General features: G+C 41.7%; 1 protein-coding gene and 1 long non-coding RNA gene across 10 annotated transcripts in view; one reads left to right on the top strand and one right to left on the bottom strand.

The window, feature by feature from the left end:
• tanc2b (tetratricopeptide repeat, ankyrin repeat and coiled-coil containing 2b) overlaps window positions 1-26,695 on the bottom strand; it is a 167,750-nt gene that overhangs the window by 59,383 nt on the left and 81,672 nt on the right. For 8 of the 9 annotated variants that reach the window (XM_026178198.2, XM_026178201.2, XM_080305387.1 and 5 more), the window contains 2 exons: window positions 24,895-24,966; window positions 19,288-19,467 (listed from right to left, as the gene is read on the bottom strand). In XM_026178198.2, the coding sequence (XP_026033983.1) occupies window positions 19,288-19,467; window positions 24,895-24,966 (252 nt within the window). Of the gene's footprint in view, window positions 1-7,139; window positions 10,612-19,287; window positions 19,468-24,894; window positions 24,967-26,695 lie in introns of those variants that run through there. The other variant, XM_026178205.2, reaches the window with a different exon arrangement.
• Window positions 7,618-26,695, top strand: part of LOC113028163 (uncharacterized) — a 42,909-nt gene continuing 23,831 nt past the window's right edge. Inside the window, exons 1-3 of the long non-coding RNA XR_013910901.1 lie at window positions 7,618-7,759; window positions 13,120-13,217; window positions 16,859-17,042. This is a non-coding gene — a long non-coding RNA (uncharacterized LOC113028163). The remainder of the gene's footprint in view (window positions 7,760-13,119; window positions 13,218-16,858; window positions 17,043-26,695) is intronic.

Genomic DNA, 26,695 nt, shown 5'->3' with positions numbered 1-26,695 from the left:
GTCAGTTGCATACGACCTCAGGCACCCACTCAGACAAAGACACGGGCGCCCACAAATTAACATACACACTCACGTACAGACCAGCGGTGAGGACATACATTGCCCGGCTGTCTGCAACCTAAGCAGAGCTTTATAGAAACTGAGCACGCCGGCCCAGTCACTATGGCAACAGCAGAGCACAGGGAAAGGAAGAGTTGTCCATCTTTTTAGGGTGGTGGTAATGCAGACAGAAGCTGACTTCAACGGCACTAAAAGCTCCCAGCTTTTGCTCAAATGCAATCAAACAACCTCTTTGTATTGACAAATCTCAGCTGCTTTACAGCACCGCGTCCTCCACACATCTCAATTCAAGGAATTCAGCTTTTAAAGATGTAAACTGCTGCAATGGCAGCTCTGATCCTTTGTGCTCTGACCCAAAAAGAGATGATGTGATCTCAATCTGGAACAATAATGAAGCTTCGACTTTTTTCTTTGAGTGCTTTCATAGAGCAATACAGTCACATCAATATCACATTTCAATGTTTTAAAAAATGATGATACTGAAGAGTCAAGCTGACTGTTAAGTGTTACTTAATGAACTTTTGCAGGGGACCTGTTGTGCTCATGATTCATAGCTCAAAATAATGGTGCAGCCCCTCCGTTCATCCCCTATCTGAAACAAGTCCTTTTCTCCCATTAAGTGTTCTTCTGATTGGCTGTCGTAGCAGATGGGTGGGGCTTTTCTTCTCATAGCTAGAGCTGCCCACCATATTAAGGATAACTTCTCTCTCTAACATCACACAGATCCAAGAAGATTTTTTTAAGACAGAAACAAAGCATTTATAGCAGCCTGAAGTTGAATGAAGTTTAATTTTGATTGATAATTTATCATTTTATGCAATCTTATCACACATAATGTGATCTAGCAGTCCTTTTATGCCCATATGAGGCGTTTCAGAAAAGATTAACAATGTTTTTGATGTTAATCTTTGGAGCAGCAAAGACAACTGCCCACAATTAGGCTTATGAAGTTAAAAGGTTTGCAATGAAGTGGATATGTTTGGGTAATTTTGAAGATGAAGAGTTTAGTAATTCATTCTATTCAACATATAGCAACTGAGTTCAAAAGCATTGCAGTCCTGAAGTAGCAGAGATATGCAGTTTTATATTTATTTCACCAGTCTCCATGAATGACCCGAAGACTTGTGCCCAGTGTGCATTTAATAATCCGGCTCACAGACCGCAGATGATTTTGTGTGCTTCTCTTGTTGACTTGTTAAACAAAACAATACAGACCAGATGTTGCCGTGCAACACGGAGGCTGCCGACAGTCAGTAGCATGTGCGAGTCCATTAGCTCGGCTGCCTCCCCTGTTTGTTTTATTTTTTTGTACTTTTAATGTATGCGTGCAAGTGTCTGTGTGCGAGTGTCTGCACACACTCAAATGTGTATCTATCATTACAGGCCTTGGGAGGATTAGTGGAGCAAGGTGAGGCACAGCCGGAATTTTAAGAGGAAGGCGGGAGGGGCTGATTTCCTAAGAAGGCTCATTAACTGAGCTTTCCTTAACCCAAAGAGCTGTTAATTCAACGTTTCACATAACCTTATTGGGCTTGGATTAAACCAACAGCACTAAATCAAGTGATATCAAATGCACAACAACGCATGAGTGGGTTAACCTAAATCTAAGACTTATAGAAAGAATTTGGAGCCGTTTTAGGTTACTGCCTTTTAAAAGCAGAGGGACAAAGTTGGTAATCCCCACACAAAGGATGATCTCAAGTTAAGACTGAGCTTTAGTGGCCAAACATGATGTGAGTCAAAGGCACCGTGGAGCAAAGGCTGTTTTTACAGCAGGAACTTGAGGGTCCTTTTAGGGTCACCCACATCTTTGTGCATGTTTCAAATATAGGAACTGCCCGTGTAGGACCTTCCTTAAGCGAGGTTTTCGTGTGGATCAAGAAAACCTGTAGAGAGGGGGGTTCCTGCCTGATTGGCTGCTGGTCCCTGCTTACCATTCTTGAACAACCAAAAATCAGTGGCAAGAAAAGATGCCAAGAAAAATGCTCTTTCTGCAGACGTTGCCAAATAGATGCACTTCCTGTTCAGATTGTTTGTCCTCGTTTCACAGACAGGATTTTCTACAATGTTTTAACCAGCTCAACATGTTGTTTGTGCACGATTCCATTGTTCACATGTCACTTTATCATTATATTATTATGTAACAGCATGATAATCTTTTAATTGAGTCTCCAAAATGGAATCCTTTCAAAATCCATAGGATGCTGTTTAATGTATTGTTACCAATAAATTCAAATACCTTATTTATTTGCTCCGAGCAGCATTTTTTTAATCCTTTATTGGCTGGTCTAAAATGTGTACATTCTCCTTCCACAGCAGGTTGATACAGAGGAGTGACCATGAACGTTTGGCATACCCTCTCCCAGCAGGAGACCAGAGAGGACTGCACTCCTGAGGAAAGCAGCAAGGTAAAGTCAAATATCAGGCACTCCGGGAAAGTGAGAGGAGCACAATTGCCAAGGACACCACTTGATGCAGTGTACTAATAATAGCAAGGGTGTCTTGACCTTTGTCCCAGCTGGAGTTGGTCCCCTAGTGGAGATATTTATAACCTCACACAGACACTACTTGAGAACCACACCCTTGTCTTTGTGAAAAATCAGTGAGGGTCGGATGCTTTTGCTCTTGTTATGTAATTAGGAAGCTAAAATAAACACTACAAAGAAAACAGATTTGATTACTGATCCATGCTTCCAGTTTTAAGCTGTTCTGATTGAGATGATTCTGATAATGTGTCACTGTCTTTAGGACGACATAAAATGACCATCAAAGCTCCCCAAATGTCTTTCATGTCAGATAGAAGCTGTAATCAATTGTGGCCCTCATGTAATCCCATACACATAGTTAGGAGACTGACAGTAAGGGTAGAAAGTCGGAGCTGTGATCCAGACAAACGCCTGGTAGGGGTTCAGGACCCTGAAATGACTGAGCAAATAAGTTAACAGCAGACAGACAAGTAGTGAATGTTAATACTGCGCCTGGTGTCACTGTGGAGTCCTGTGCAATAGTCCGTAAGGGTTTGGATACGCATGGACACACATACAATAACACACTTCTTTAGGTCTCTGTGTATTTGTGTGAGCATCTCACAGAGAAGTGTTTGCTCAGCTCTTCACCAGCGGTATTCGCAGAAAGCAGTGAGGTGGTATATGTAACCCACTGCTCTGTTTTGTAAGCAAATCATTATCATTGCTATTAATAGTACACTGCGGGTTTCTCTTCTCCACAATACAGGTTTTTTTCCCTCTTCTATTCCAGAAGGTACGGCTAAATACCTAGATAAAACTAAACGTAAGTAAAAACCACAGTAATAGTCATAAGATAGTAACTTCATTTGTAAAGCCTCTCTTGCAAGATGCAGCCGCTTGCTGTGCTACACAGAGGAGGATTAAAATTAAGAAAGAAAAACACTGAATAGAAATTCCACATTTGGTGCCACTAACACAGAAAAATATGTTAACAGGATTTCAAGAAAGATTGGATGTTTAGAGAGTAAAATTAAAAGAAAAACTCAAGCCTTGGTATTGCTCATGAATACAAAACAAGTATGCTCTTCTGGTTCCACAAAATGAAACCTTTTCACTGCAAAAATGCTCAAGAATAAAAAGACAGAAAAGGGAATAGAGTGATTTTGAGAAAAGACTTTTTATTCTAGGCGTAGAAAAAAATAGATGTTAATTCTGTCGTCAGTTTGGTTTGATATCAAAATATTTATTGAATCTTTCTGCTGCCTCTCATCATTTTTTAGGGATTGTAAAATTGTAAGATTCTGGCCCACTTGGACATCAGTGTTTTCTTTCCCTGTTAGTTTATTTCATTTTTTCCAATGTTTATCCCTTATTTTATACCAGGAAACCAAAGAAATTTGTGTTTTTAAAACAATAATTGACCTTTTCAAAGTCTCCAACCACTTAACGACCCCATGAATAGAATGTTTAAGTAGCTTAAAATTGATCTGACATCAGTACAACGGTGTAGCTCATCTAGATGGTGGCCCATGTTGCTGAAGGCTACTGTAGGGCCTGGATTCAACTCCACCCAATTTCCTGCATTCTCCCGCTCTGTTCCTGCTTTCCTGTCTAAGTTTTAAAGAATATTTCTCCTTTAAGCATCAATTTGTTCAGATCAGTAAATGTAAAAACTGCAACATAAAAACTGGATCTCATCAGCATAACAGCAGTCAGCTACGCAGTTTTAATGTTACTGGCTGGAATGATGGTGGTTAAATAAAATGCAAAAGTCATTGTCACAAATAAAACATAAAGAAACTGAAACTTTCAGAGACACCACGATCAACAAAGTCAAACACTTTGCCAAGGACGGCCTTTCTGTGAGCAACAACAATGAAGCTCTTTGTCTTCGTCTTACTTCTTGCAAACTTGCTTTGAAATTTTCACAACAGCCATTTGATGCCAGGAGACATACTGAATGTCAGCGGGACCTTTCTGCCTACAATTAGAGAACCTAATATTTTTTTAATTACTTAAATTACAAAAAAAAAAAGGAAAGTTAAAGCCAAGCCTGTTATTGCTAAAGCTGTCTCTGTCTGGGTTGCACTTCTTTAGCTGCGTCATATTACTGTAGCTGTTTTGAAAGCTTTTGGGGAGATTTCTAATTGTAGGTTGTTACCTGGTACACACACTGGAAGCCGACTTTAAAGAGCTTGGTCGGAGTGGGGATCAAAAGGATGACTTCATCTTGCTAATGGCGGCGCTCACTGCCTCTTCTCTAATCATAATAAAAGACTGTAATTCTAGAATCCAGGGAGTTGTTACTGAAGGGGCAACACCGACTCACTTGATAAGTAATTCTACTTATTCGACAACTGCTGTTCGACTGAGAAAGAAAAGGACTTTAATACACAAGAATACTAGTCCGGCATGCAACACATAATTAAATCTCACTAATAAACTTTGAGAATGAGGAACAAAGTGCGAGCTTTTAAAGGCCAGTGGTATCACATGTAGGTAGAATGACAAAGTGTCGGATTATCTGGGATTTTGTTCCTGTCTTACTTTTGATTGGCTTAAAAAAAGAGATGTGTCTGGCTATCGAAACCAGGGCTAAACACTGGTTATCATGGTGGCTCAGATGTTCTGCTTCCATGGTTTTTCTTTGGAATGTCTTGTTTCTCTTGCCTCTAAACAAATTAGGTTAATGCTCCCTATCTGGAGACTCTTGCAAAAGAGATATTTAATCTCAAAGAGTTTCACCTCCCAGTTAATACAACAAACCCCAAAGATTATATTCAAACCGAACAACAGCTGAATTAGCAGGTCTTTATCTGTAAAACATACTTTTCACCCCACACTTAGTTTACTGTGGTTTGGTCACTTTATGCATGGCACATATTGTCTGTATGGTCCCTCAGGAGGCTGCCTATTTAATCTACGGTAGGTGGAATCCAAATGCTACTCTCTTACTAAAGACTCATAAAACTGACAGTCCAGTAGGCAAATTAACATCACAGTCACATTTCCTGTGCAGGTTGTGGTGCCAGTAAACTGACCCACGGATGTTGGATTTTAGACATCTGCCCAGTTTATTTCATAACTCATTTTTTGGCTTACAAACCATTTGTCTTACGAGGGGAGGGAAATCGAGCAATTATATAAAATCAATATCCCTCTGAAACACTGCAAACGGGTACAGGTAAGTGAAGTTTACACACAGGTAAGTGTGCCACACCAATTCAGAAGCCTGCAGTTTAAAGTCAGGACTTGTGGAAAAAAAATATGGGCCCACGAATAAATACGGGTACTGACACAAACTGCAAAACACTTGAATGACTCAAGCAATGGTTAAAATAACCTTGAGAAACATACTCTATCACACATTTTCTGTGGGTATTCTCACAAGAACCGCCTCAACCATGACTTAAAGTGGCATATGTGTTCCACTGCACCTGTTGAATACCCGTCTTCGCACTTTCAAGGCTTTGCAGCGTCTGTCAGGCAACCATCACCCAGCTAATACATCTAATAAGAGAGAGGGAAACAATACAAAAGTCCTTGTGTCATAACCACAGAGGGATGCACTGCATTACTCTGGAAGAGACCCGTTTCACCCTGCTCCATCGAGTTCAAATAACCCCATGAGGGATCCACCATGAAGACAATAAACACGGCTACTTAGCCACCCTGAAATTGAAGTTCTTAGTGTCATTGCATGATAAGAGCCTGAATGACAGCTGACAAGGTAAGCTCATCAAAGCACTCTCCAGGTGGTGATACTAAGTGGTGTGAAAACCGGCTGTAGGCGCCTCATCAAAAACCATTCACCTGAGACCAGCAATAGCAGCTGGTGATGAGGTGTTCATGTTTTTCTGGCAGACAACGTTATTGAGACATTTTGTTCCGTTCACACACCAGCTAGCAGTCCCCTGGGATAAGGCAGGGAGGCAGGAAACCTGCAGCAAGAGGGAGGAACCACGTCCCAGCACATGACAAGGTGATTCTCATACACAACAACAAGCTGCTGCCGACTACCTAGCGAGGGGTTTGGGGTGGGCGGGGGGGGGGGGGGACTATTCCCCACCAACTTCAACCCATTTACGCAACCATATGCTACATATGACGCTGCGCTCTGGAAGGAAAAGTGAGACACACAACAACAAGAACAAGCACCATTAGCCGCCCACAGCTTGCGCTTTAGACACGCACACACACTCCATCAGACACATACACACACACACACACACTCTCTCAAAGACAATTGAATGCTCACCCACGCTGACGCATGAAACAGACCAGCTCGCCACGAAAAAACACTTACATTATCACACTCTGGTTGATTCACAGGCCCTCGAGCCTACACTGTGATTAGAGTTCACATCTTTGACAAATGCATCATTTCACAGAGAGAAATTACTTTCCTGCACTCCTCCCATTAGCCCCGTGTCTTTACAAACGTCATTCGAACCAGCGGCCGCGCCACGCAGCAGACGAGCTCCGTGCAAGGAAAGGTGGAGCAGCAGGTGACAAGTGGTGAGGGTTGGAGGCTGGGTGAGGGGGTGAAACAGAGTTTGCGAGCACAGATGGAGGAATGAAACAAGCAAAAGAGGGTGTGGCTGGGCTCACCATTCTCAAACCAGATCTCGCATTCCTGAAGGCTGGAGTACGGCACCAGCTCCCCTCCTTCCCCTCCTTCCAGCGACACAAGCAGTCCTGCTTCCTCCCTGAACGATGACCAGCTCATCAAAAAGAAAAAAAAAAAAAAGAAAAACAAGGAAAAAGAAGGAAAAGAAGGAAAATGCGTACGAGAAAATACGCCTGCAAGCGAAGCAGGGGAGGAGAAGTGCGGAGAAGCACACGAGATCTCCTTCTACCTTCCCCCCCGGTTTCCTTTCTGAAGCAATCGCCACAGGTTTCAGTGGTGATGCTGCCTGCTCACTTCAGTTGCGGTAAATGATACGGAGCCGGGCAGCTATGGCAGTGACGGGAGGAGCGAGAAGAGGAGGAGGAAAACGAGAGGGGAGGAAAAAGGGAAGGAAGAAGGAAGAACGCAGCAGTCAATGTGTCACTGGGGAAAGAGAAGGAGGGGGGACACAAAGGTGAAACCTCTGCGATGGCAGCAACGTGAAAAGCTGACAGGTAACCAAAAGCCTTCGCCAGAAAGAAATGAAGAGAGGACAAAAAAAAAAGAAGAAGAAGAGAGCGATACGAGCGGCACAGGGAGCCTTTGCTGTAAGCACAGAGAGGTGAGCTCTTCAATCGCCTCCGTGACTGCATTAGCGCTTAGCGTGTTATGTATAGATGTGAGAGGCGCACACTCTCCGTACAGGAACAGGAGTCCAGGTCTCCAGCAGATGAATGGTGCAGTGCTGCTGTTGTCATAGCAACCACAGAGCAAAAGGAGGTGGAGGAGGAGGAGAAGGGTGGGTATTGAGGCAGGAAAGAAAATGGCATAAAAAAAGAGGGAGGGAGAAAGGGAGGGTATTATTAAAGGGACACAGTTTTGTCGTTTGTGGACGGAGCTTCGGGGACATATCAGATCACAAGCGGTGAGGGAAAAAGGAGGAATGGTATTATTTGATCGTAACATGGGTTTCAATGAAACCTACACTGTTTTCCTTTTGGACCAAGACATTCCTGCCTGTCCTTGTTTTACCCTTGAAACTCTATTTGTACAGCTGCAGCCATGTTTCATGTCCAAACTCAAGAGGCTGCAAGTTTATTGTGTACCAGCTTCGCTTTTGTCGGGCGCTTCGTTAGGCTGTAAGCATCCTGTTCTAAATGTTTTTTATTAATCTCCTCCACTCACAGTTATTTCCCTCGGGTGACAATCCTAACCCCCTTGCAAGTCTTACCAAAAGGCCCAGAAAATGTGCGACGATCACAGGTCAAACTTCACTTGCTACTGAAAAGCAGTGATTCTCAGCCTTCTTTATCTCACTCACCACCACAGCAATGACAGAGAGGACTCAGAAACTTCAAATGAGAAAACCTTTGGCTTAGTGCTTCTCAGTTATTGTTATTTGACTTTTTCAACTGCCCATACAGTAATGTGCAACAGTCTTGAGCCACCCCTCATTTATATTTTACTACCGAGTAGCCAACATGTGTTAGGTTTTTTTTGTTCTGTTTTTTTAATACAAGACATTCTGTAAATTGGGACTTTTAGTTATTTAGTAGGTCTTTAAAAATTTTCTTCTTTGGACAGTGGCTGCTTTTCACTAATTTTAAGCCTGGTCCTTGTGCAATTTGGCATATTTTGGTCTTTGCACCCTAATGACTTAAGAATCCTGAGGCCATTTCTGAGGAGGTTTCAGTAAACAGTAAAGTTATCAGCTCAAGCAGGTCTTTGCTAGCTTTTTTTCCTATTTCTTAAGGTTGAGACTTTCGAGTACTGCTCGTCTGCTGTAGTTATTTATGCCTGTCACTTCCTTTGTCTTGGTTTTCTCAAATTATTATTCGCACATCTTGAGTTTTTTTTTTTTTTTTTTAAATAAATTCAACAAACCAAATGGATACAAAAGATGTGTTTTCAGTGAAAGGCTCAAAGTTAATTTGAGATAAAATTTGATTCATCCTGTGAATTAGGTGCTTATTTATGCTTGAATCATTTACAGGCCAGTGTTAAGTGGCTTAACAACCAAACTACATTCATCTGAAAATGGTTAGGTACAAGGACTGGACTGAAAGTGACGGAAAGGCCAGCCAATATCCAAAGAAAAACTTTGAAAGACAGAAAGCCTGGAAAACTATTGTTCGAGACTTCAATACTTTGGTGTGGGGTGGTTTGAGACTGTTGCACAGTAGTTGTACTTACATGTAACCAATAAGGTTACCAAAGTGTGTAAGGAATGAAAGCACCAGGAAAGATGTATAGCCTAGACTTTGTTGCTGCAAAGAGTCATAATCAGTTAGTTATGATATTCATCACAGGAGTTTACAGACTTAAGAAGTGATATAAATCTTCTAGAAATGCATGTTGTCTTTATATTATGTGTAAACATCCTTGCAGAACGCCTGGCATCTTCAGCCTCAAGATATAAACTATAATCTTTATTCCCACACCAGACAGTGCAGCTCTTTCAATATTATTATATTATTGTTTTTATCATTCCTTCCACTTCTAGTTCGTCTTCCCTGTGGTCCTTTCCTCTATTTACCTGATATATTTATAGATGAAAGATGGATCTGAGATTTTTCACTTTAAGCCTCACCTTTCTTTTACCTTTTCTTTACATTAAAATAAGCAACACCTCAACAATCATTAATATATTATGAGTTTTCTCATTTTCAAGTGAGCTTCTTTTTTTTTTTTTTAAATCAGTCTTTTTTGCTTTCCAATTTAAATTGCCATAATCAGAACTTGATTTACTGATTTTTTTAATGTGTGCATAAAAAAGGGCAGAAAGAACGATCAGCCTGATACACGTCTTATATAAGATAAGATAAGATAACCTTTATTAGTCCCACACGTGGGAAATTTGTTTTGTCACAGCAGGAAGAGGACAGTGCAAAAGTTATGAGGCAAAAATTAGAATACAATAAGAATAAATACAGTACACAACTGTACAGAATAGAATAAAATAAAATACTATATACAGTAGAATAAAAATAAATATACAATAAGATAAAAATAGAATACAAATACAAATACTATATACAACTGAGTAAAAATACAACGATGACAGAAAGGATTATTGCACTTAGTATTATTGCATATGTATGGCTGTGTGTGCTTGATCAGTTAAAGTCTTTATTATGGAGTCTGACAGCAGTGGGGAGGAAAGACCTGCGAAATCTCTCCGTCCCACACCGTGGGTGCCGCAGTCTCCCACTGAAGGAGCTGCTCAGTGCTGTCACAGTCTGCTGCATGGGGTGGGAGATGTTGTCCATCAGGGATGACAGCTTAGCCGCCATTCTCCTGTCACTCACCACCTCCACTGGGTCCAGAGGGCATCCTAGAACAGAGCTGGCCCTTCGGATCACCCTGTTCAGTCTCTTCCTGTCCCCAGCAGAGATGCTGCCGCCCCAGCAGACCACACCATAAAAGATAGCAGAAGCCACAACAGAGTCATAGAATTTCTTCAGGAGTGGGCCCTCCACTCCAAACGACCTGAGTCTCCACAGCAGGTACAGCCTGCTCTGCCCTTTCCTGTAGAGGGCGTCTGAGTTATGAGTCCAGTCCAGTCTATTGTTCAGATGAACACCAAGGTACCTGTAGCTGTCCACAGCCTCAATGTCCATACCTTGGATGTTCAGTGGTTGCAGTGGAGAATGCTTGTGCCTGCGGAAGTCTACCACCAGTTCCTTGGTTTTACTGGCGTTGATCTGGAGGTAGTTCAGCTGGCACCAGTCCACAAAGTCTTGGGTCAGACCTCTGTACTCCTTGTCGTCCCCATCAGTGATGAGGCCGACTATTGCAGAGTCATCAGAGAACTTCTGCAGGAAGCACTGGGTGGAATTGTGGGAGAAGTCTGCAGTGTAGATGGTGAAGAGGAACGGAGCCAGAACCGTTCCCTGTGGGGCCCCCGTACTGCAGACGACCCTGTCCGACACACAGCCCTGAGTCCTCACATACTGTGGTCGGTCGGTGAGGTAGTCCAGGATCCAGGTAGTGAGGTGATGGTCCACTCCAGAGTTCACCAGCTTGTCCTTTAGAACCGAGGGAAGAATGGTGTTGAAGGCACTGGAGAAATCAAAGAACATGATTCTCACAGTGCTTCCAGCGGTCTCCAGGTGAGCGAGGGAACGATGTAGGAGGTGAATGACGGCATCATCCGCTCCAATGCCAGGCTGGTAGGCAAACTGAAGTGGGTCCAGTGATGAGCTTATTAGGCGCCGAAGCTGAACCAGGACCAACCGCTCCAGGGTCTTCATCAGGTGGGATGTCAGAGCCACCGGCCTGTAGCTGTTGAGGTCCTTGGGGCGTGAAGTCTTTGGCACTGGTACAACACAGGAGGTTTTCCAGAGCTGTGGGACTCTTCCCAACCTCAGGCTCAGGTTGAAGAGGTGCTCCATCACCCCACACAGTTGGTCCGCGCAGGACCTGACGACCCTCAAGCTGATGCCATCTGGACCCGCTGCCTTCTTGCCATTAATCCTCCTCAGTTCCCTCCTAACCTGGGTGGTTGAGAGAGACAGGCTGGAGCCTTGTGTTGAGTGTGTATTGGATGCTGTTGTTGGGGGTGGGGGGGAGTGAGCAGGGTGAATAGAGGAGGTGTTATATCTGCCTAAATAAAAAAAACCAACAGCCAATGGCTGCACAGCCTAGCTATGAGTGGAAACATCTGGTCTGGTTTTATCCTATTTAAATGCACCTCTTTAGCTATCTCATGGGAGCTGCAGGAAATCCCACCTGACACTGAGGAAGAAATGGAGCGCAACTACTACAAATACTCAAACAATATACCACATTAAGTATTAAGCTTTTGTGACAGAACATGGTAGCACATTTTCTTTGTTTCTAGTCATTATACTAAGCTGAGCTAAGTTAACTGCCGAGATCATCATCTTAGAGACCCCCGGGCACAAATATTTGATGGGCCCCAACTAGCTTCCTTCTTAAAGAATTAGAAATAGCATGCAGGAATGGTTTAAAATGGAGAGTGCAGTTTTTCTTACCGGAAATTAAAAAGTAACCATCTCAACTCAAATTCAGTCAAAGCTTTAAAGTATCTAACATTTGATTGAAAATGAAGCAGCCAGAGCTTTTTCATAAAAGTGTAAATCCACGGCGATTTCGGGCTGCTGCTGCTGCAGCTTCTAGATTAGCTCGCGTGTCATCTCGCTGAACAGTTTCTCAACAACTTTAAAGTTTACAATTCTGTCTAATAAATAAAAGAACTGTCACTTGGCAATTTTACTTGGGTTAGAGTTGCCTCCTTTTTTTTGTTTTACTCTAAAATATTTTCTGGTTCATTTAGTTTGGAAATACTATAGCATTGAGCACTCATTTTTTTAATTGTGAAAAGAAAATCACATCTATACACTTGTTTTTCTTCCAGATTTGATTTTCAGACCAAAGAATTCTACTTAAAACACTTGTGGGTTTGTTATGTTTCTTGCCCTTTGGGTGGGTCCCCAGGCCTGCTGTTAGCTATAGCTTTACACTTACCATACACATAGCGTGTCTGAGCACAACCAAACATTACATTTTCATTAAAATGCAGAAAAGAACTTGGAGCAGAAATCTCAAATTTTGGGAAATAAGAGCAGTTTCAGTTTAGAAAAACTTCTATTATATTTCTACTATAAGTATTACCCCTTCAGTTGTGCACCACCATTCATCTGAAGTAAGTTCAACGAAAGGCAGCTACAGGGACATTTCGACTCCCCTCAAGTAACTTTAATGTGACATACTGTGGCACAGTGCAGAAGAACTGATGTTTGCACATAATGACACAGCACCTCATCTCTAAGAAAGCCAGACTATTTGGACGGTGACTAAAATATGTCAAGTACTTCTGTTGCAGCATTTAATCCAGCCACTGCTTTTCCTGAGGGCATCGTACTTAAACATTTCAATTACACCTTTCTACTCTTAACCTTCACTCCTTATTTTTCAGCTGCGACAATGGATCTGAAAATGTCACATTTTCCCTTTCAGCGGAACAAATGATTTGGTGGGTCGGCAGTGGCTGGGACAGTGGAAGGAGGAAATAATGATGATAATTGAAGAACGATTTTCTCAAGGTGCAACGCTGGGTAAGGAGGCGTGGAGATTGAGACGTCCCAAATGTCAGTGTTCATTTCAAAAATTCACAGAGGATACCAGATGCAAATAAGACATGAGGCTGGCCAAGGATGGGTGGAGAGAGAGACAGAGATTGAGACGTCACACAAGAGCTGCTCATATAAAAAATAAAAATAAAATAAAATATGTGAAACGTAAGAGAATTACAGATGGATTATTGCATGTTCAAACATCTGTTCCTATATGATGCTGGAAGATCAGCTGGCGTTTAATCTCAGAGGCAGGTAAATTAATTAATCAGGTGAAACCTGTTATTTATTAGCTACTGTTTAATTATGCTTTTAGGGCTACAAATAACAGTTTCAATTAATCTGACATTTTCTCGAGTCTAAAGATAATGATGGTCTAGAACTACCAGATTTTTATTACTACTTCTTAGCCAACAGATTGCTGTAGGCTTTAAAATGTATCAAATGAAGCTTATTAGAAAACCCATAATTGGACAAGAACTCTACAGAAGAACAAGTTCAAAGTCAGCGACAGTACATTTCTTGAATATCACCAATTATGGTCCACCATACAGGTGATATTTAACCCCAGTTGACTGAACTTAGAAATACTTAACACAGAACAGAATATTTAAATCTCTGTACCCACAAATTCAAAATCAAAAAAGTCAAAAATGGATGACTTCCATTTCCCTCCTGATAGCAAAATCAAAGTGAAGATCGATATTTTTAGACACAAAGCTCTCCATAGAACACACTTTACAGGACAAAGGATGTTCCAAATGGGCCTTGCACATAGGTAGTTTTATATAAAGTGAACTATATGTTTGCTATATGGTCTTGTACGTCTGTTCAGAGATTCTGGCAGAGGACATGTGAAGACACATTCACATCGTTCAATTGCTGTATCCCAACCTCACCCACTGTGCATTTTAGGTGATGCAAGTGAATTAGATATAGAAGCAAATGCATCACACATAGTTCCTACTGCCTTATGCATCGCTAAGAAAACTATCCTCATGAATTGGAAATCAAAAAATGATTTATGTGCAACTCAATATAGAAATTTACTTCTAAACCCCGTTAGTCTGGAGAGATATCATTCCTCCTTGAAAAACCAATTGGGTGAATTTGATTCTCTCTGGCTTCCACTGATCAGTCCCATTTCTTAGTGGGGGTGGTCATTGTGCCTTGGAGGTGGACCCAGAGGCCTTCTTGGGGCTGGATTGTAGTTTGAACTACTTCTTGTGGCTTTCCTGCAATATTTTCACAGCTCAGCAGGTGGCCACGAATCGCTTTTATAATCAAACGGAACTATTTTTGTGTCATGCTTTCCTCTGCTAGCCTCGTCCACATTCCCCAAATACTTCAAAAAATAATAAAAAAGATTCTGCTGAGCATGACTCAGATACACCATAATCTTATTGCAGTCTGCTGTATCTCTGCAGGAAAACCCCCAACAAGGGAGCGTGTCTTTTCTTTGAACGATTCCACTGTAAAATAAATTTAAAAGAAGACAAAAAAACAAAAACAGAGATGCAGCATTTGTGAGAAGTAGCCAATTTAGCAGAGCTCAACTGCTCAACTGTTTTAATGCGGATTCTTTAAGACCACCCACACCATGAGCTGTAAAACCTGACTAAGCAGTCCTGCACACTGTGCTTTGTTAACCCTGACCACTACTCATGCCTACATCAGTGACCGCTTACAAGTTAGCTAAGTGTAGTGCATTCCCACTTATTCACATATTACTCCATTATTGTGAGCACCACAGAGACAATAGATTTTAGATATACTCATATCACTGTGATAATTGAAGCAAAAGTGGGTGAAAAATTAGGCTGTATAATTAAATCAAGGCTTTTCTCAGGTTTTAAGGCCAAATGCAATTTTCCACTTTTATGCTGCAATCCATGGGGAGGCAGTAATTGTATTGATTGTAGCCATTAATTAGGGGAAAGCAGTGTAATCTGGGGAGAGATGTTGAAATAATTCCTCTTAAATGTTTCTGAGTGGAGCAGGGCCAATCAATCAGCTGGGGCGACATCTCTGGTGAGCCTGACACTTGAGTGAGGTGTTTATTAAAGCACAAATAAGCAATCAGTGATTACAGCTCATAACAATCAGCCACTAAGAGATAAGTGCGACAATGAGCCACTCCAATTCGGAGACAACAGAGGACTAAAAATAGAAAACATAAACAATGTGGACGCGAAATCTGTCAAACGCACATGAAGATGAGGGACAGATGAGCCCTGTCAGTGGTTTAATGTACTACCATTAAGTGTATTTATATCTGGTACTGGTATTTAAGCATTTACCACTACCCTGCATTTATCAGACAGCTGCAGTTACTAGTTACTTTATCAAGATTTTTTTCATGCAAAACATATCATTAAAACAAGCTCCAACCTTCAGGGCTTAAAAATGAAACCAGAGTATAGTTCTGTGAAAAAGTATTTGCCCCCCATCCTTATTTCTTTCTTTTTTTGTTGGCCACATATTCATGGCCACAGTTTATGAAAGAGAAACTGAAACAGGGAGTTGTAGGCATCACGTTCTCCAATTTAAAGTGATGTTTCGGCTGCTAAGCTTTTTAGAAGGTTTTAATGGAATTATATGGTTTGCTATTAGCTACAGATCATCCAAGAAGTTTCTGCTTCAGTCCTTAAGAGTGAAATAATAGGACTTTCATGACTTAGCGCTAATAGCAGATTTGTGTGTCTGTGTGGATCCATTATGGGTGTAGCTTTCTAACCAAGCTTGCTGGCATTTGTTGAGAATTTTAACTCAATGTTTGCCAACACTGAGTTAAAAACAGTATGTGATGCCATGGCGGCTAAATTTATCTTTTATATAGTGTAGGTATTCAGGCACAACATAAAAACCACCGACAGAGTCTTTTTAGGCGATCAGGAGTATTGTGGTGCATTTCATGGACTCTCTATCAGATTTGGTTCTTAAGAATTTGAATGGTTTGGGCTCTTTGTCATGTTCCTTGATCCAATCATGAGCAAGTTTTGTGAGGGAGACCAAAGCCATCGAGGACTGCCAATGGTATTAGTGGTGGTTGCTGAAACCAAATATTGAGGAGACAGGTAAAACTGCTTGCTACGAACAAGCACTGAGTGGTTGCTGTAATCTAACACTCAGTGTGGCCAACCGTAGCAGTAGATGTTATCAGATATACACAGAGAAAGCAGCCTAAAGGTGCTGAGATCCAACATTTTCAGCAGGTTTTAAAGATGTTACTGGTTTATAATGATAAAACAAAAATGTAGATTATTTTCTTTCCTTAAGTTGCTGCAGAATCTTTCCTATCGTTTAGTAGTTGTAGTTTAGCACACAGTGCCTTACTCATACATCAAGTGGATTACCTCTCAATGCCAAACTCTAAGTAATTCACTAAACGAACATCAATAACCTAGACCTTTCTGTGCACATTTGTTTAAAATAGATTATTCCTTAATATAGACAACTAAAAGGAAGTCATGACAATGCATGCCACTTAGCAAGACAAGGTTTCATGACATAACACTGCATTGTAAGAAGATTAGAAACCACCGACATGTGGGACTATGTTGTTCAATGTATCAGCTAATCTTTCCATCTCATAAGTACCTTCATACTTTTTTGACCAATAGGGTGAAGAATTGTGGCATTACTTCCAAGTCCACAGAAAACCAGTAGTGATTACATGAAAAACTGACTACGCAGTGCCTGTTTGCATCTCTTCCTACTCCAAAAATCTGTCTAAGAAGTTCCCCTTCAAGAGTCTTCAAGGAGGCAGAGGGGATTCAATCAGAAAGTCAAGGATTCTCTGAAAAGGTCAGAAATTTCATTGCTATTTTACAAGGTTGAATAACTCAAGTCTTCACAAACATCACAATTCTGCCCCCCTAGGGCCAATCAGGAGCTACAAACAAGGGCAGATAGAAGCTGTGACTGGGGGAGACCACCGGGGGGGATCAAAGCGCTTTAGCCCTTTAGACCTACTGCTGTTTGCTCTCTAGCGCACTCCCTTCTCTCACCTCTGCAATATGTGGCACGGGAGGGGTTCAGGCCTGTGACTGTAACACCGCACACAAGCTCAGTACCGTCAAGCTGTGGAGGAAGTGGTGCTGCGTTGAATTAATTAAAGGGCGACAAAGCTGGGTAGTCTGAGCTCAAATACAGTCTGCTGGTGGATGACACTTGAGAGCAGACACAGGTCTTTGAGGGCTTGAAGGACAATGGGCACTTGAGGGCTTTTGTGCATGCTGTCATTTCACTGACAGGCCGTTTTGGTCCTGTAAGTGCTGTAAAGTCATACTGACATGTGATTTGAAGAATAACCACTGGACATACCATATATAAGCCCTTTTTAATGCAAAAACCTTTATCTGGATTAAAGCAATTATATATTTTTTCCGTGACTTCACCATTTAAATAGACACCACCTTATGACAGACAATAAGAGATATGACACAAATCCATACAGATAAGCACAAGCTAATCCTAGTGAAAGTTACAACACATGTTCACTTAAGGTGACAAGTGTAGTGAAATGAGTCAATTATGAAACATAATCCATAGAAAAAAAATCTGTTTAAAAAGCATCACTAAGTTTGAAAATCCCCAAACACACAACAAGCAGCACCTGACTGGTGTAATACATCAAGCCAAATGATGACATGTGTGAGAACACTGCAAAGAGACCTCTCCCTACGTCAGCCACAAAATAAGAATAGTACAAATGAGACGGCGCCGTGCATCATTAATCAAGCTATTCTTGGCTGTCATGAAAAAAAACCACACACACAAACACTCTCTCTCTCACACACACACATTCATATTTACAGATTCGTATGATGTCCTAAAAACTAGCTGCGACTCACGCAGATGAAAGAAGCCTTTTAGAAGCAGGCTGAATCAGCCACAAAACATCAAATCCAAGAAAAGCACACAAAATGCTCCTCAAACAGCAGAACAGTGAGGGAGGAGGTGGGGAGAAGAGTGTGATTTGGCCGGATTGTTCTGAAATTTAATTCTCGAGAAAAAAGAAAGAAAGAAAAAGAAACCTCTGCTCCATCCGTCCACACACAGTCCTCTACAGCAGTGTGGCACACCCAGTTAAAATGGGAGAAAATGATGTGGTTATGCGTTTCCCCTTTAAAACCCACAGTTTGGATGACCCTGGAGAGATCATAAATCATTCTGTATGATGTAAAAATCACAGCTCCCCCCGGCATACCAGAAACGGTTAATGATCTGAAGTAGCTGGGAGATTGGTGCACCCTAGTGGTGACTACTGAGTCGAGCTTTAAACTCATCCACACCCACTCTGCTTCTGTGTGGAGGCTGCACAGATACTGGGTGAAGCTGTGCTGTCAATATTTCAATTCTCATTTTGAAAGCACAAGTAGAGCAGTAACCTTTGATGCCCAGACCGTCTTGTGTACCAAAACAACTGCTTCTCCCCATTGCAATAGTAGAGGGAACACAACACAGACTCATAAAGCAGTTGATGAGGAAACAGAGGGGAGGCAATTTTCCACATTTTCTGAATGTCAGTGATGACTGTGGAAGGAAACGATTAGTGGTAGGAGGTAAAAAGCAATAAAGGACGCCTGAGCCAACCGCAGCTCGCAGTCCATCATCTGTTCTTGACACTGTCAATTAGGTAGGACTTTGGCGATTACAACAATTGGAAATTACAGTGTTTGTCAGAAACCCGAGCTCAGCTCCACTTGCTTTCTACTTAGAATTAGGGGGGCAAGTAATACAGTAAATGATTACTGCTTATCAGCAAGCATCGGGGTGAAACATTGCTTAGTCTTGTAAAATCAGTTTTAACTCAGTATGCATGATTTTGTGATTAAGCTGCCTACAGTGGTACAGTGAAGGGCTAAGGGAGGCTGTGTTAGTACACCGAGTCTATGGGGGAGGACAGCCACAGGCAAATTTAAACCAGATTTAGCCCATGTCTCTATTGGCTGTGGCTTTCTTCCTGAACTCTGGTTTAAAAAGAAAATGACAACAACTTCAAATCCTGCACTCTGAGTGACTCCTCTATCACCTGCAGCATCCTTACCTGTGAGCTTCTTCATTGGCTGCAGCCTGACACTGATGGTCTGATGGGTGAGCAGCGGGGAGGAGGGCAGAGAGCGTGACACGCCCTCCATTATGCGAATATGCTGCATGCCCTCAGTCATTGAAAGAGGGGGCACGTTGTAGTCTCCTTCAAAGGCACAGTCGCTGTCTATGCTGCCACCTGCAGGATGGGAGGGAGAAACAGCATAGTATGAGATATTTTTCTGGACTTTAAATAAAGCACTGTGTTATAATATTAATGGTATAACTGCAGACTCAATAGCAAAGGAAGAGAAGATGAGAGAGGAAATTATCCTACGGTTACTGTGTGATCTTACCAAATGGCTCCACTCTGGATTTGTACATGCATTATTAATTGGACACCTTTCATACACAACAGCTACATTTTGCTAATAGTCTAGGTCTCAAGCCATTTCCGATATGGCGCGATATGGCAGCCTCACTTCTGTCAGTCTGCCCCAGGGCAGCTGTGGCTACAACTGTAGCTTGCCTTCACCAGTGTGTGAATGCGAGAGTGAATGAATAGTGGAATTGTAAAGCGCTTTGAGGGTCTTGAAAAGCGCTATATAAATGCAATCCATTATTATTATTATTATTATTATTATTATTATTAAAACAAAGAATTCAAAGGCATCCTCTTATTAAATATAATTTTAAATGCCCTTATTCTCATCGCATGCTCAGGTTTAGCCAAAAAAATCCAAAAAACATGTTTCAGCTTACAAACCTTAATCAGGATGTTAAACAGAGTTTGTGAAAAATCTGGATCTATTCTACTTGTCTTCCAGTAACTGACCGCATCCCTCTTTCCATGTAAAGAGGAGCCAAAACAACGGAGTTTTAACCAAAGGAATTTATGAATTTCTGGATTTATAAATCACCTGACACTAAATATCTTGGTGTAAATGGCTGATTCAGATTTGACTGCAGTTTTATAAACTCAGTTTGTATTTTGATATTCATTCATATTATCTGTGATTTGTGCTATTGTGTGCAGTTTATGCACATTTGATTTAAATATGATAAAAATTGTTAGCTTTGTGTTAAAACCGTTTTGGGCTCTTTATATTCCACTCTCATCCAAGGTGGATATTTGCCATTATTGGTACTCCACAAGTGGAAGTCTGCTATTAAAGGACCACCACTAGGAAAGGTCCAGCGGTTCATGAAATATATTTATACTCCTTTACAAAGTCTTATATGCCAGAACACGTTGGATTTTCTTTAGGATAAAGATGACCACACCATTAGAAGGAAAAACATGTGATTATAGTTCAAGAGAGTGCCTTTCAGTTGGAGTTTAAATGTATCCCTTCCAAAAGCACCTCAAATAAAACCAATCTGAATGCAGGAAGCACTATTCAGCTAACATTTTACCCAGATTCCTTGCGCATGTGGCACATTACTGCACCTTAAAACATTTAAACAAATGCTGCAAATATGTACCATTTCATTAGGGACACAAGAATCTTTGTGGAAAAGGTAGATATAGTTACGCTGATGCCCAACAATTAACCTTAGGGGTACATTCATGTCAACTCTACCTGTTAGGACTGAAATGCCCCTATTTCTTAGAGTGTAGGCTGACAGGTATAACTGAATATAATGGATTGCAAGGATCAGAATATATCCACTATTAAAGTGCTTAGTTGGACTTCTTTGTTCTGTTTCTTTTCCTGTTTGTTCACCTGCTGTAGAAACCGTATCACCCTCTGACAGAGGATAGGACCTCAGCCTGGTCGCTCGATCCTGCAATCAGTGCACTACTGATATTGAGCGCAACATCACTGGCGTGACCCAGCAGAGAGCAGCCCTGCAGGCAACACGTGCAGTTTACATCACTGCCTCAAAAGGCAGCCCGCCTGACCTCTGTCAGCCCCGCAGTAACACAATACCCAACAATTTTTATATAATCAAGGATTTTCTAACCATTTGAAATGTTTAAACAAGAAAAAAAGCACAGTCATGACCACAAGAGAGCATTTTATTTACGAAAAAAGCCTCTCACAATGAGTGGTAATTACAGAGCCAGTATAAACAACCACTTACCATCACTCATACCCCCCCTTTTCCTCTTTTGCTCTAAAACCCACAAATTATGAGAACTTTGGTTTTATTTTTATTTTTTTAATTTCACACGCACTCATCAGCCAGCTGTCTGTAAACATCCATTTTGTGAATCAGTTCTATCTCAGACTGCCCATTTCCCAGCAGACTGAACTGTAAAACCAACTGGTCAAGGAACATGCTCGCGCCAGATAGCAGCCGCAACGGTGAGACAAAAAGCCATTATCAGATACCGGTCCCTGAGGAAGCCTGTATGATGGCTAGGAAGGGGGCAAATTGGCTGCTGTAATATAAATACATCAGTATTGAAACAATTGCACTCATAGAAGAAATGCCAAACACAATCCGACACACACATCAATCCCTCTGTGGCTCTGGAGTCAGTCCATCCATTCACTGGGGAATGTCACTGTGAGAGTGAAAAACAACAGCCAGAGCAGCGGTTGCTTTCCCCGGCATGGAAATTCTCCACATGTATGCAGACACTGGTGTGAATATAAAATAGCTAACTTGGTATTCTGATAGCAGTTGCCAGCAGTCAGGATCAGGCTTGGTTTTAATGCTTTGAAATATTGAACAAAAATAAACAATTACCGGTAAGCTACTCTCAATCAATTACCTGCTAAATAAATTAACAATTTTGTGGCCGTTCATGTTAATAATCAGGACAAATACAAAAGAATGTGCTTTATTTACTTATTCGACTTTTTAGGTATAAACTAGCTGCATTTACATCCAAGACACCTTCATTTTAGTCATTTTAGACTTTTTCAAAGAACTAAAAGGTTCCTTTCATACTGTAGGTTGTGTGAGTGTCCATCACACTGTAAAGAGCTGTGAAAATTATGCCAATTGGGCCGCTGGCATGTGAAAAAGTGACAAGTTATTTTTGCAGCAACTATACTGTCAGCCTGTCCTTATTCCTGTAGAATCATATAATGCAGTTGTGTCAAAGCCACTGGTAAGTCTAAGTTACTCACGAGGTGTTCTTTGGTGAAGCACAAAGTTATGGAACAGGGACATGCAGATATCATGCCACCGGGCGACCGTTGCTCAGGGGAATGGGAAGCTCATCTGTAACCGGAGGGTTGCCGGTTCAATCCCCCTGCTCTCTCTGTCCTGGTCGTTGTGTCCTTGGGCAAGACACTTTACCCTACCGCCTACTGGTGTTGGCCAGAAGGGCCGATGGCGATATGGCAGCCTCGCTTCTGTCAGTCTGCCCCAGGGTAGCTGTGGCTACAACTGTAGCTTGCCTTCACCAGTGTGTGAATGTGAGAGTGAATGAATAGTGGAATTGTAAAGCGCTTTGGGTGCCTAGAAAAGCGCTATATAAATGCAATCCATTATTATTATTATTAAACTGCTGGTTCCTCTCACTCCTTTGAAAACAGACAGTGTAGGTCTCTGAAAACAGACAAGGCGTCAACGCACCAGCGCTAATAGACGTGTGTAATGGTATCTGACAAAAAGACATAATGCGATGCCCTGGGAGGAGAACTCATCAGTTCATCTGACATATGATTTCTTCTGTGACTTCACTGGTGATTAAAAAAAAGAAAAGAAAAAGAAACTAAAGTGCAGTACATGCATAGTACTGCACACTCCACACCCAACGTTTGAAGCTTTCAGTCAGTACTACTGAAAACACTCACCAATCTAGTTCATAAGCCAAGAGCATAGAACAGGGGTAGGGACTTCCAGGCCTTGAGAGCCGGTGTCCTGTAGGTTTTAGATGTGTCCTTGACCCAACACAGCTGATTTAAATGGCTAAATTACCTCCTCAACATGTCTTGAAGTTCTCCAGAGACCTGGTAATGAACTAATCATTCAATTCAGGTGGGTTGACCCAGGGTGAGATCAAAAACCTGCAGGACACCGACTCTCGAGGCCTGGAGTTCCATACCCCATAGAAGATGAGACAAAACCTGATTCCTGCACACTTTCTAACCTGCAACAATGTATTTATTAGAAATATAGTATAACTTATCAGAGGTTAATGACACAGAAGGGCTATCTTATATGAGAAGTTAGTGCACTCTTTACAGCAGGTCATATTATTTAAAAAATTAATTAATTAAATAAAGACAGAAATAGACAATTATTAACGTCCATCTATTTTCTCAGCTGCTATCCTAGCCAATGCCAGGTGAGAGGTTGGTAACCAATCCACTGTAGGGCTAACAGAGACACCATTAACCATAAATCACATTTGAACCTACAGTCTATTTAGAATCATCAATTAACTTTACATGCATGCCTCTGGACTCTGGAAGGAAACCAGAGTACATAAAGACCAGCAGGCCTTGCAAACCCCAGAGTCTTCTTTCTGTGCTGACAGTACTCACTGCACCACTTTAATGTATCCTTCCTAAAAATTACACCTAATGTATAGATAATTATTGAAAAATGTTCCAGTTAACCTTTAGTCTCAAAACGTTCCCCAGAGGTTACATGTCTAGGTGATCCTGCAGGTATACATTTGAATAGTACAAGACCTACACTAATGAAAATAAAGTTTTACTAAATTCAACAGTGTTTCAAATAAATGTATTTTTCATGGTGTATAGTATGCAGGAGCTTATTTGCAATGCAGTAAGTATGACCCTCCCACTATGAAGGAGTTGCTCTGTGGGGCGTAAAATAATGTCCCTGTAATACGGACCCCGGTCCAAGAAGTTGAAATGCACTTTTCATCCAAATACTCGTAGTTTTAGCCAACATTCTTGAGGTGGAAAAGGCCCTAATCTCATCAATTAGTCCATTTAATTCTGGAAAGCCTCATTGAAAATTATGATAATCCTGAGAAAGATATTAAATGGTCTCATTCAGGTCAAAAATGAGAAGGGCAGAGAGGGAGCACCAGCCGCACTTCAGCGGTGAAATCCACAGAACAAAAGCAGTGAAGGGGAAATTACCGTGTTTCATTTTAGACTGCAATAAGAGTCGTGTACAAGGACCACTCCATGCCTCGAAATAAACAGAACCACCTACTCATCAAGGTGTTCAGTTCAAAATATGTATGAGGTGGAAAAAAACAAACTGCCCCAAACAGTTTCTGCCAAGCACAGACATTCTCGCTGTTGGTACCATCTAATGTCATATATACAACCCTATTTCCCCTTGAAATTACTCAGATTTACAGGCAAAATTACAAGAATATAAAATTCATACACTTGCCCTCCCTGTAAATATAACTTCATGTCCAGTAGTCATAAACTTGCTGTTAGAAAACGGAATAAATGCGGTCCAGCAAACAAGGCTTCATGAAAACATTAAGGGAGCAGAAATAGCGTCTGGAAAGAGCCAATAGGGAGGAAATATGGGGGACGAGAAAAGAGCTCACGTTTGTTTTCAGCAACTCAGCTTCTCATTCGCACATATTATACACACTGCGAGCACATAAAAGCAAGAGGTGAGAAGAGCAGGTGCTGTGGAAGGCATAACGTTTCCTGTCAAGACTGCAAACTTTTCTCTATCTCGAGTTTAAAGAAAACTTCTCTTTGGAGATTCGGTTGCTTACCTTGGCCGATGTGGCTCAGGTGAGGGTCTAGACTGGGCGAGCGGGGGTCTGCCAAGTCCTCGCTCCCACCATCTGCAGAAGAGGAGCACACAGAGAAAGACAGGGAGTGAGCTCGGTGGTGGTGGTGGTGGCAGTGTGGCGAGGAGGTGCGAGTAAGCAGCAAGGCCACTTCTTCCTCCCCGATCAGCCAGATGTGAGATCTGAGGACACCCAGGAGGCTGCTCACACACAGACCCTCGACACCCTTCCTCCTGGGGCCCAAGCGTCCCCTTATTGTCGCGAGGGAAGAACGCGCTGCTGAGCTCCATTTTTTCCGCCTCCACATGTTTAGACTAAACAGTCAGTGAGCCTCTATCTCTAGGCAGGCCCAAAGCTGATAACATAATAGTTTACATTACAACCATTCCTGCATGAAGACCTGCGATGGAGCCACAATCAAAGAGCTCGCTGCGACATACATATGCTTAAATGAGGGATGACTTTGACTTGCAGTCAAACAGTGGGCGTCTCCCAAGATAGATCCACATACAGCTAATGATATGAAGATCAATTACGCCCAGGGGATCAGGCAGGCAGATTTAGCCACAGTGGATGGAGCTGAAAAGAGCAGGTTGGAGGGTGGGGGCAGCATCAATGGGCAGCACAGTCAGTGTCACCAGGGGATTGTTTCATAATCCTGCTCAAGTGCAGATGGATCTACTGTAAAGCACGACAGGCCAGCAGAGGAGGTGTGGAACAAATGATTTATGCTCAGAAGAAACGGATCCCAATAGAATTAAGTGAGCTATTAATAAATCTAAACTGAGCTACTTGTATGAAAACTAGTCTGTGGATTATCTGAGTAGAAGGATCAAAGATTGTTGCATTAGGCAGAAAGGGAAGTAGGCCTCTTTTTTTTTTTTTATCACAAAAAAGGATTAGATGTTTTGCCTCATCCCCACATTACCTTTCAATCAGTGCTCTCATCTATTGGTCCAGAAAACCCAAACAAACAGTCGAGTATTATCTCTCCCATCGCAGATTCACACATTCAGCCACGCAGCAGGCCAGATTGGCTTGCTGGTGGAAAGATCAAGCTTGTCGATGGATAGATAGAATAAGCCGTGGGGTATGTGTGTGAGAACTGGGCCGATTGTGGAAGGGGGCTCTCTGCAGAGGATTCTTCTGTGTTGTTGTCTGGATTTGTCAATTAAAAAAAAGCTTTACCAGCACACTGAAAACACACAATTTCTACGTAACGGTTTTTGTATATTTGGCATTTACAGACAGCAGCGCAATGTATATTTCTAACACCTCCATTACACGCATGTTCGACAGCAACAAAGCCACCAAAAATAGTTTCTCACCTTGTGTACCTGATGAGCCATTTCGCCCAGTAAAATCAATGGTGTGAAAAATCAATACAGGCCTTGAAGATGACGGGCAGTAGCTACGAGAACTGCTTGCACAGTGATATGTGAAAACATGCACATGCAAGCACAAGTAAAGTGTATGAGGTTGTGTGGAGACAGCTGCGTGATATAGTGTAAGAGACTGTGCATACTTAAGTATTTTGGGTGATTTTTTTACTTATCTTTGGATACCTGTACAGTAGTTGTAAATAACAAACATCAAACCCCTATCACATGACCACAGAAACCTTTTCATTGCATTTCAAGTAAGGGGGTACTTTGTTATGGGCTGCCCTGAAGACAACCTATAATAAGAGAAGCAGCAATGAGTTTCTCCCAGAATCCAGGCAACAGATGTGACTCTTACTCTCAATATAGTGTCTATTGTGCCAAAGACTCATAGATCAGTG

Source organism: Astatotilapia calliptera, chromosome 8 (assembly GCF_964374335.1).
Source record: "Astatotilapia calliptera chromosome 8, fAstCal68.1, whole genome shotgun sequence".
Lineage (NCBI taxonomy): Eukaryota > Metazoa > Chordata > Actinopteri > Cichliformes > Cichlidae > Astatotilapia > Astatotilapia calliptera.
Note: the sequence above shows the minus strand (reverse complement) of the source record. Positions and strands in the feature narration are given on the sequence as shown.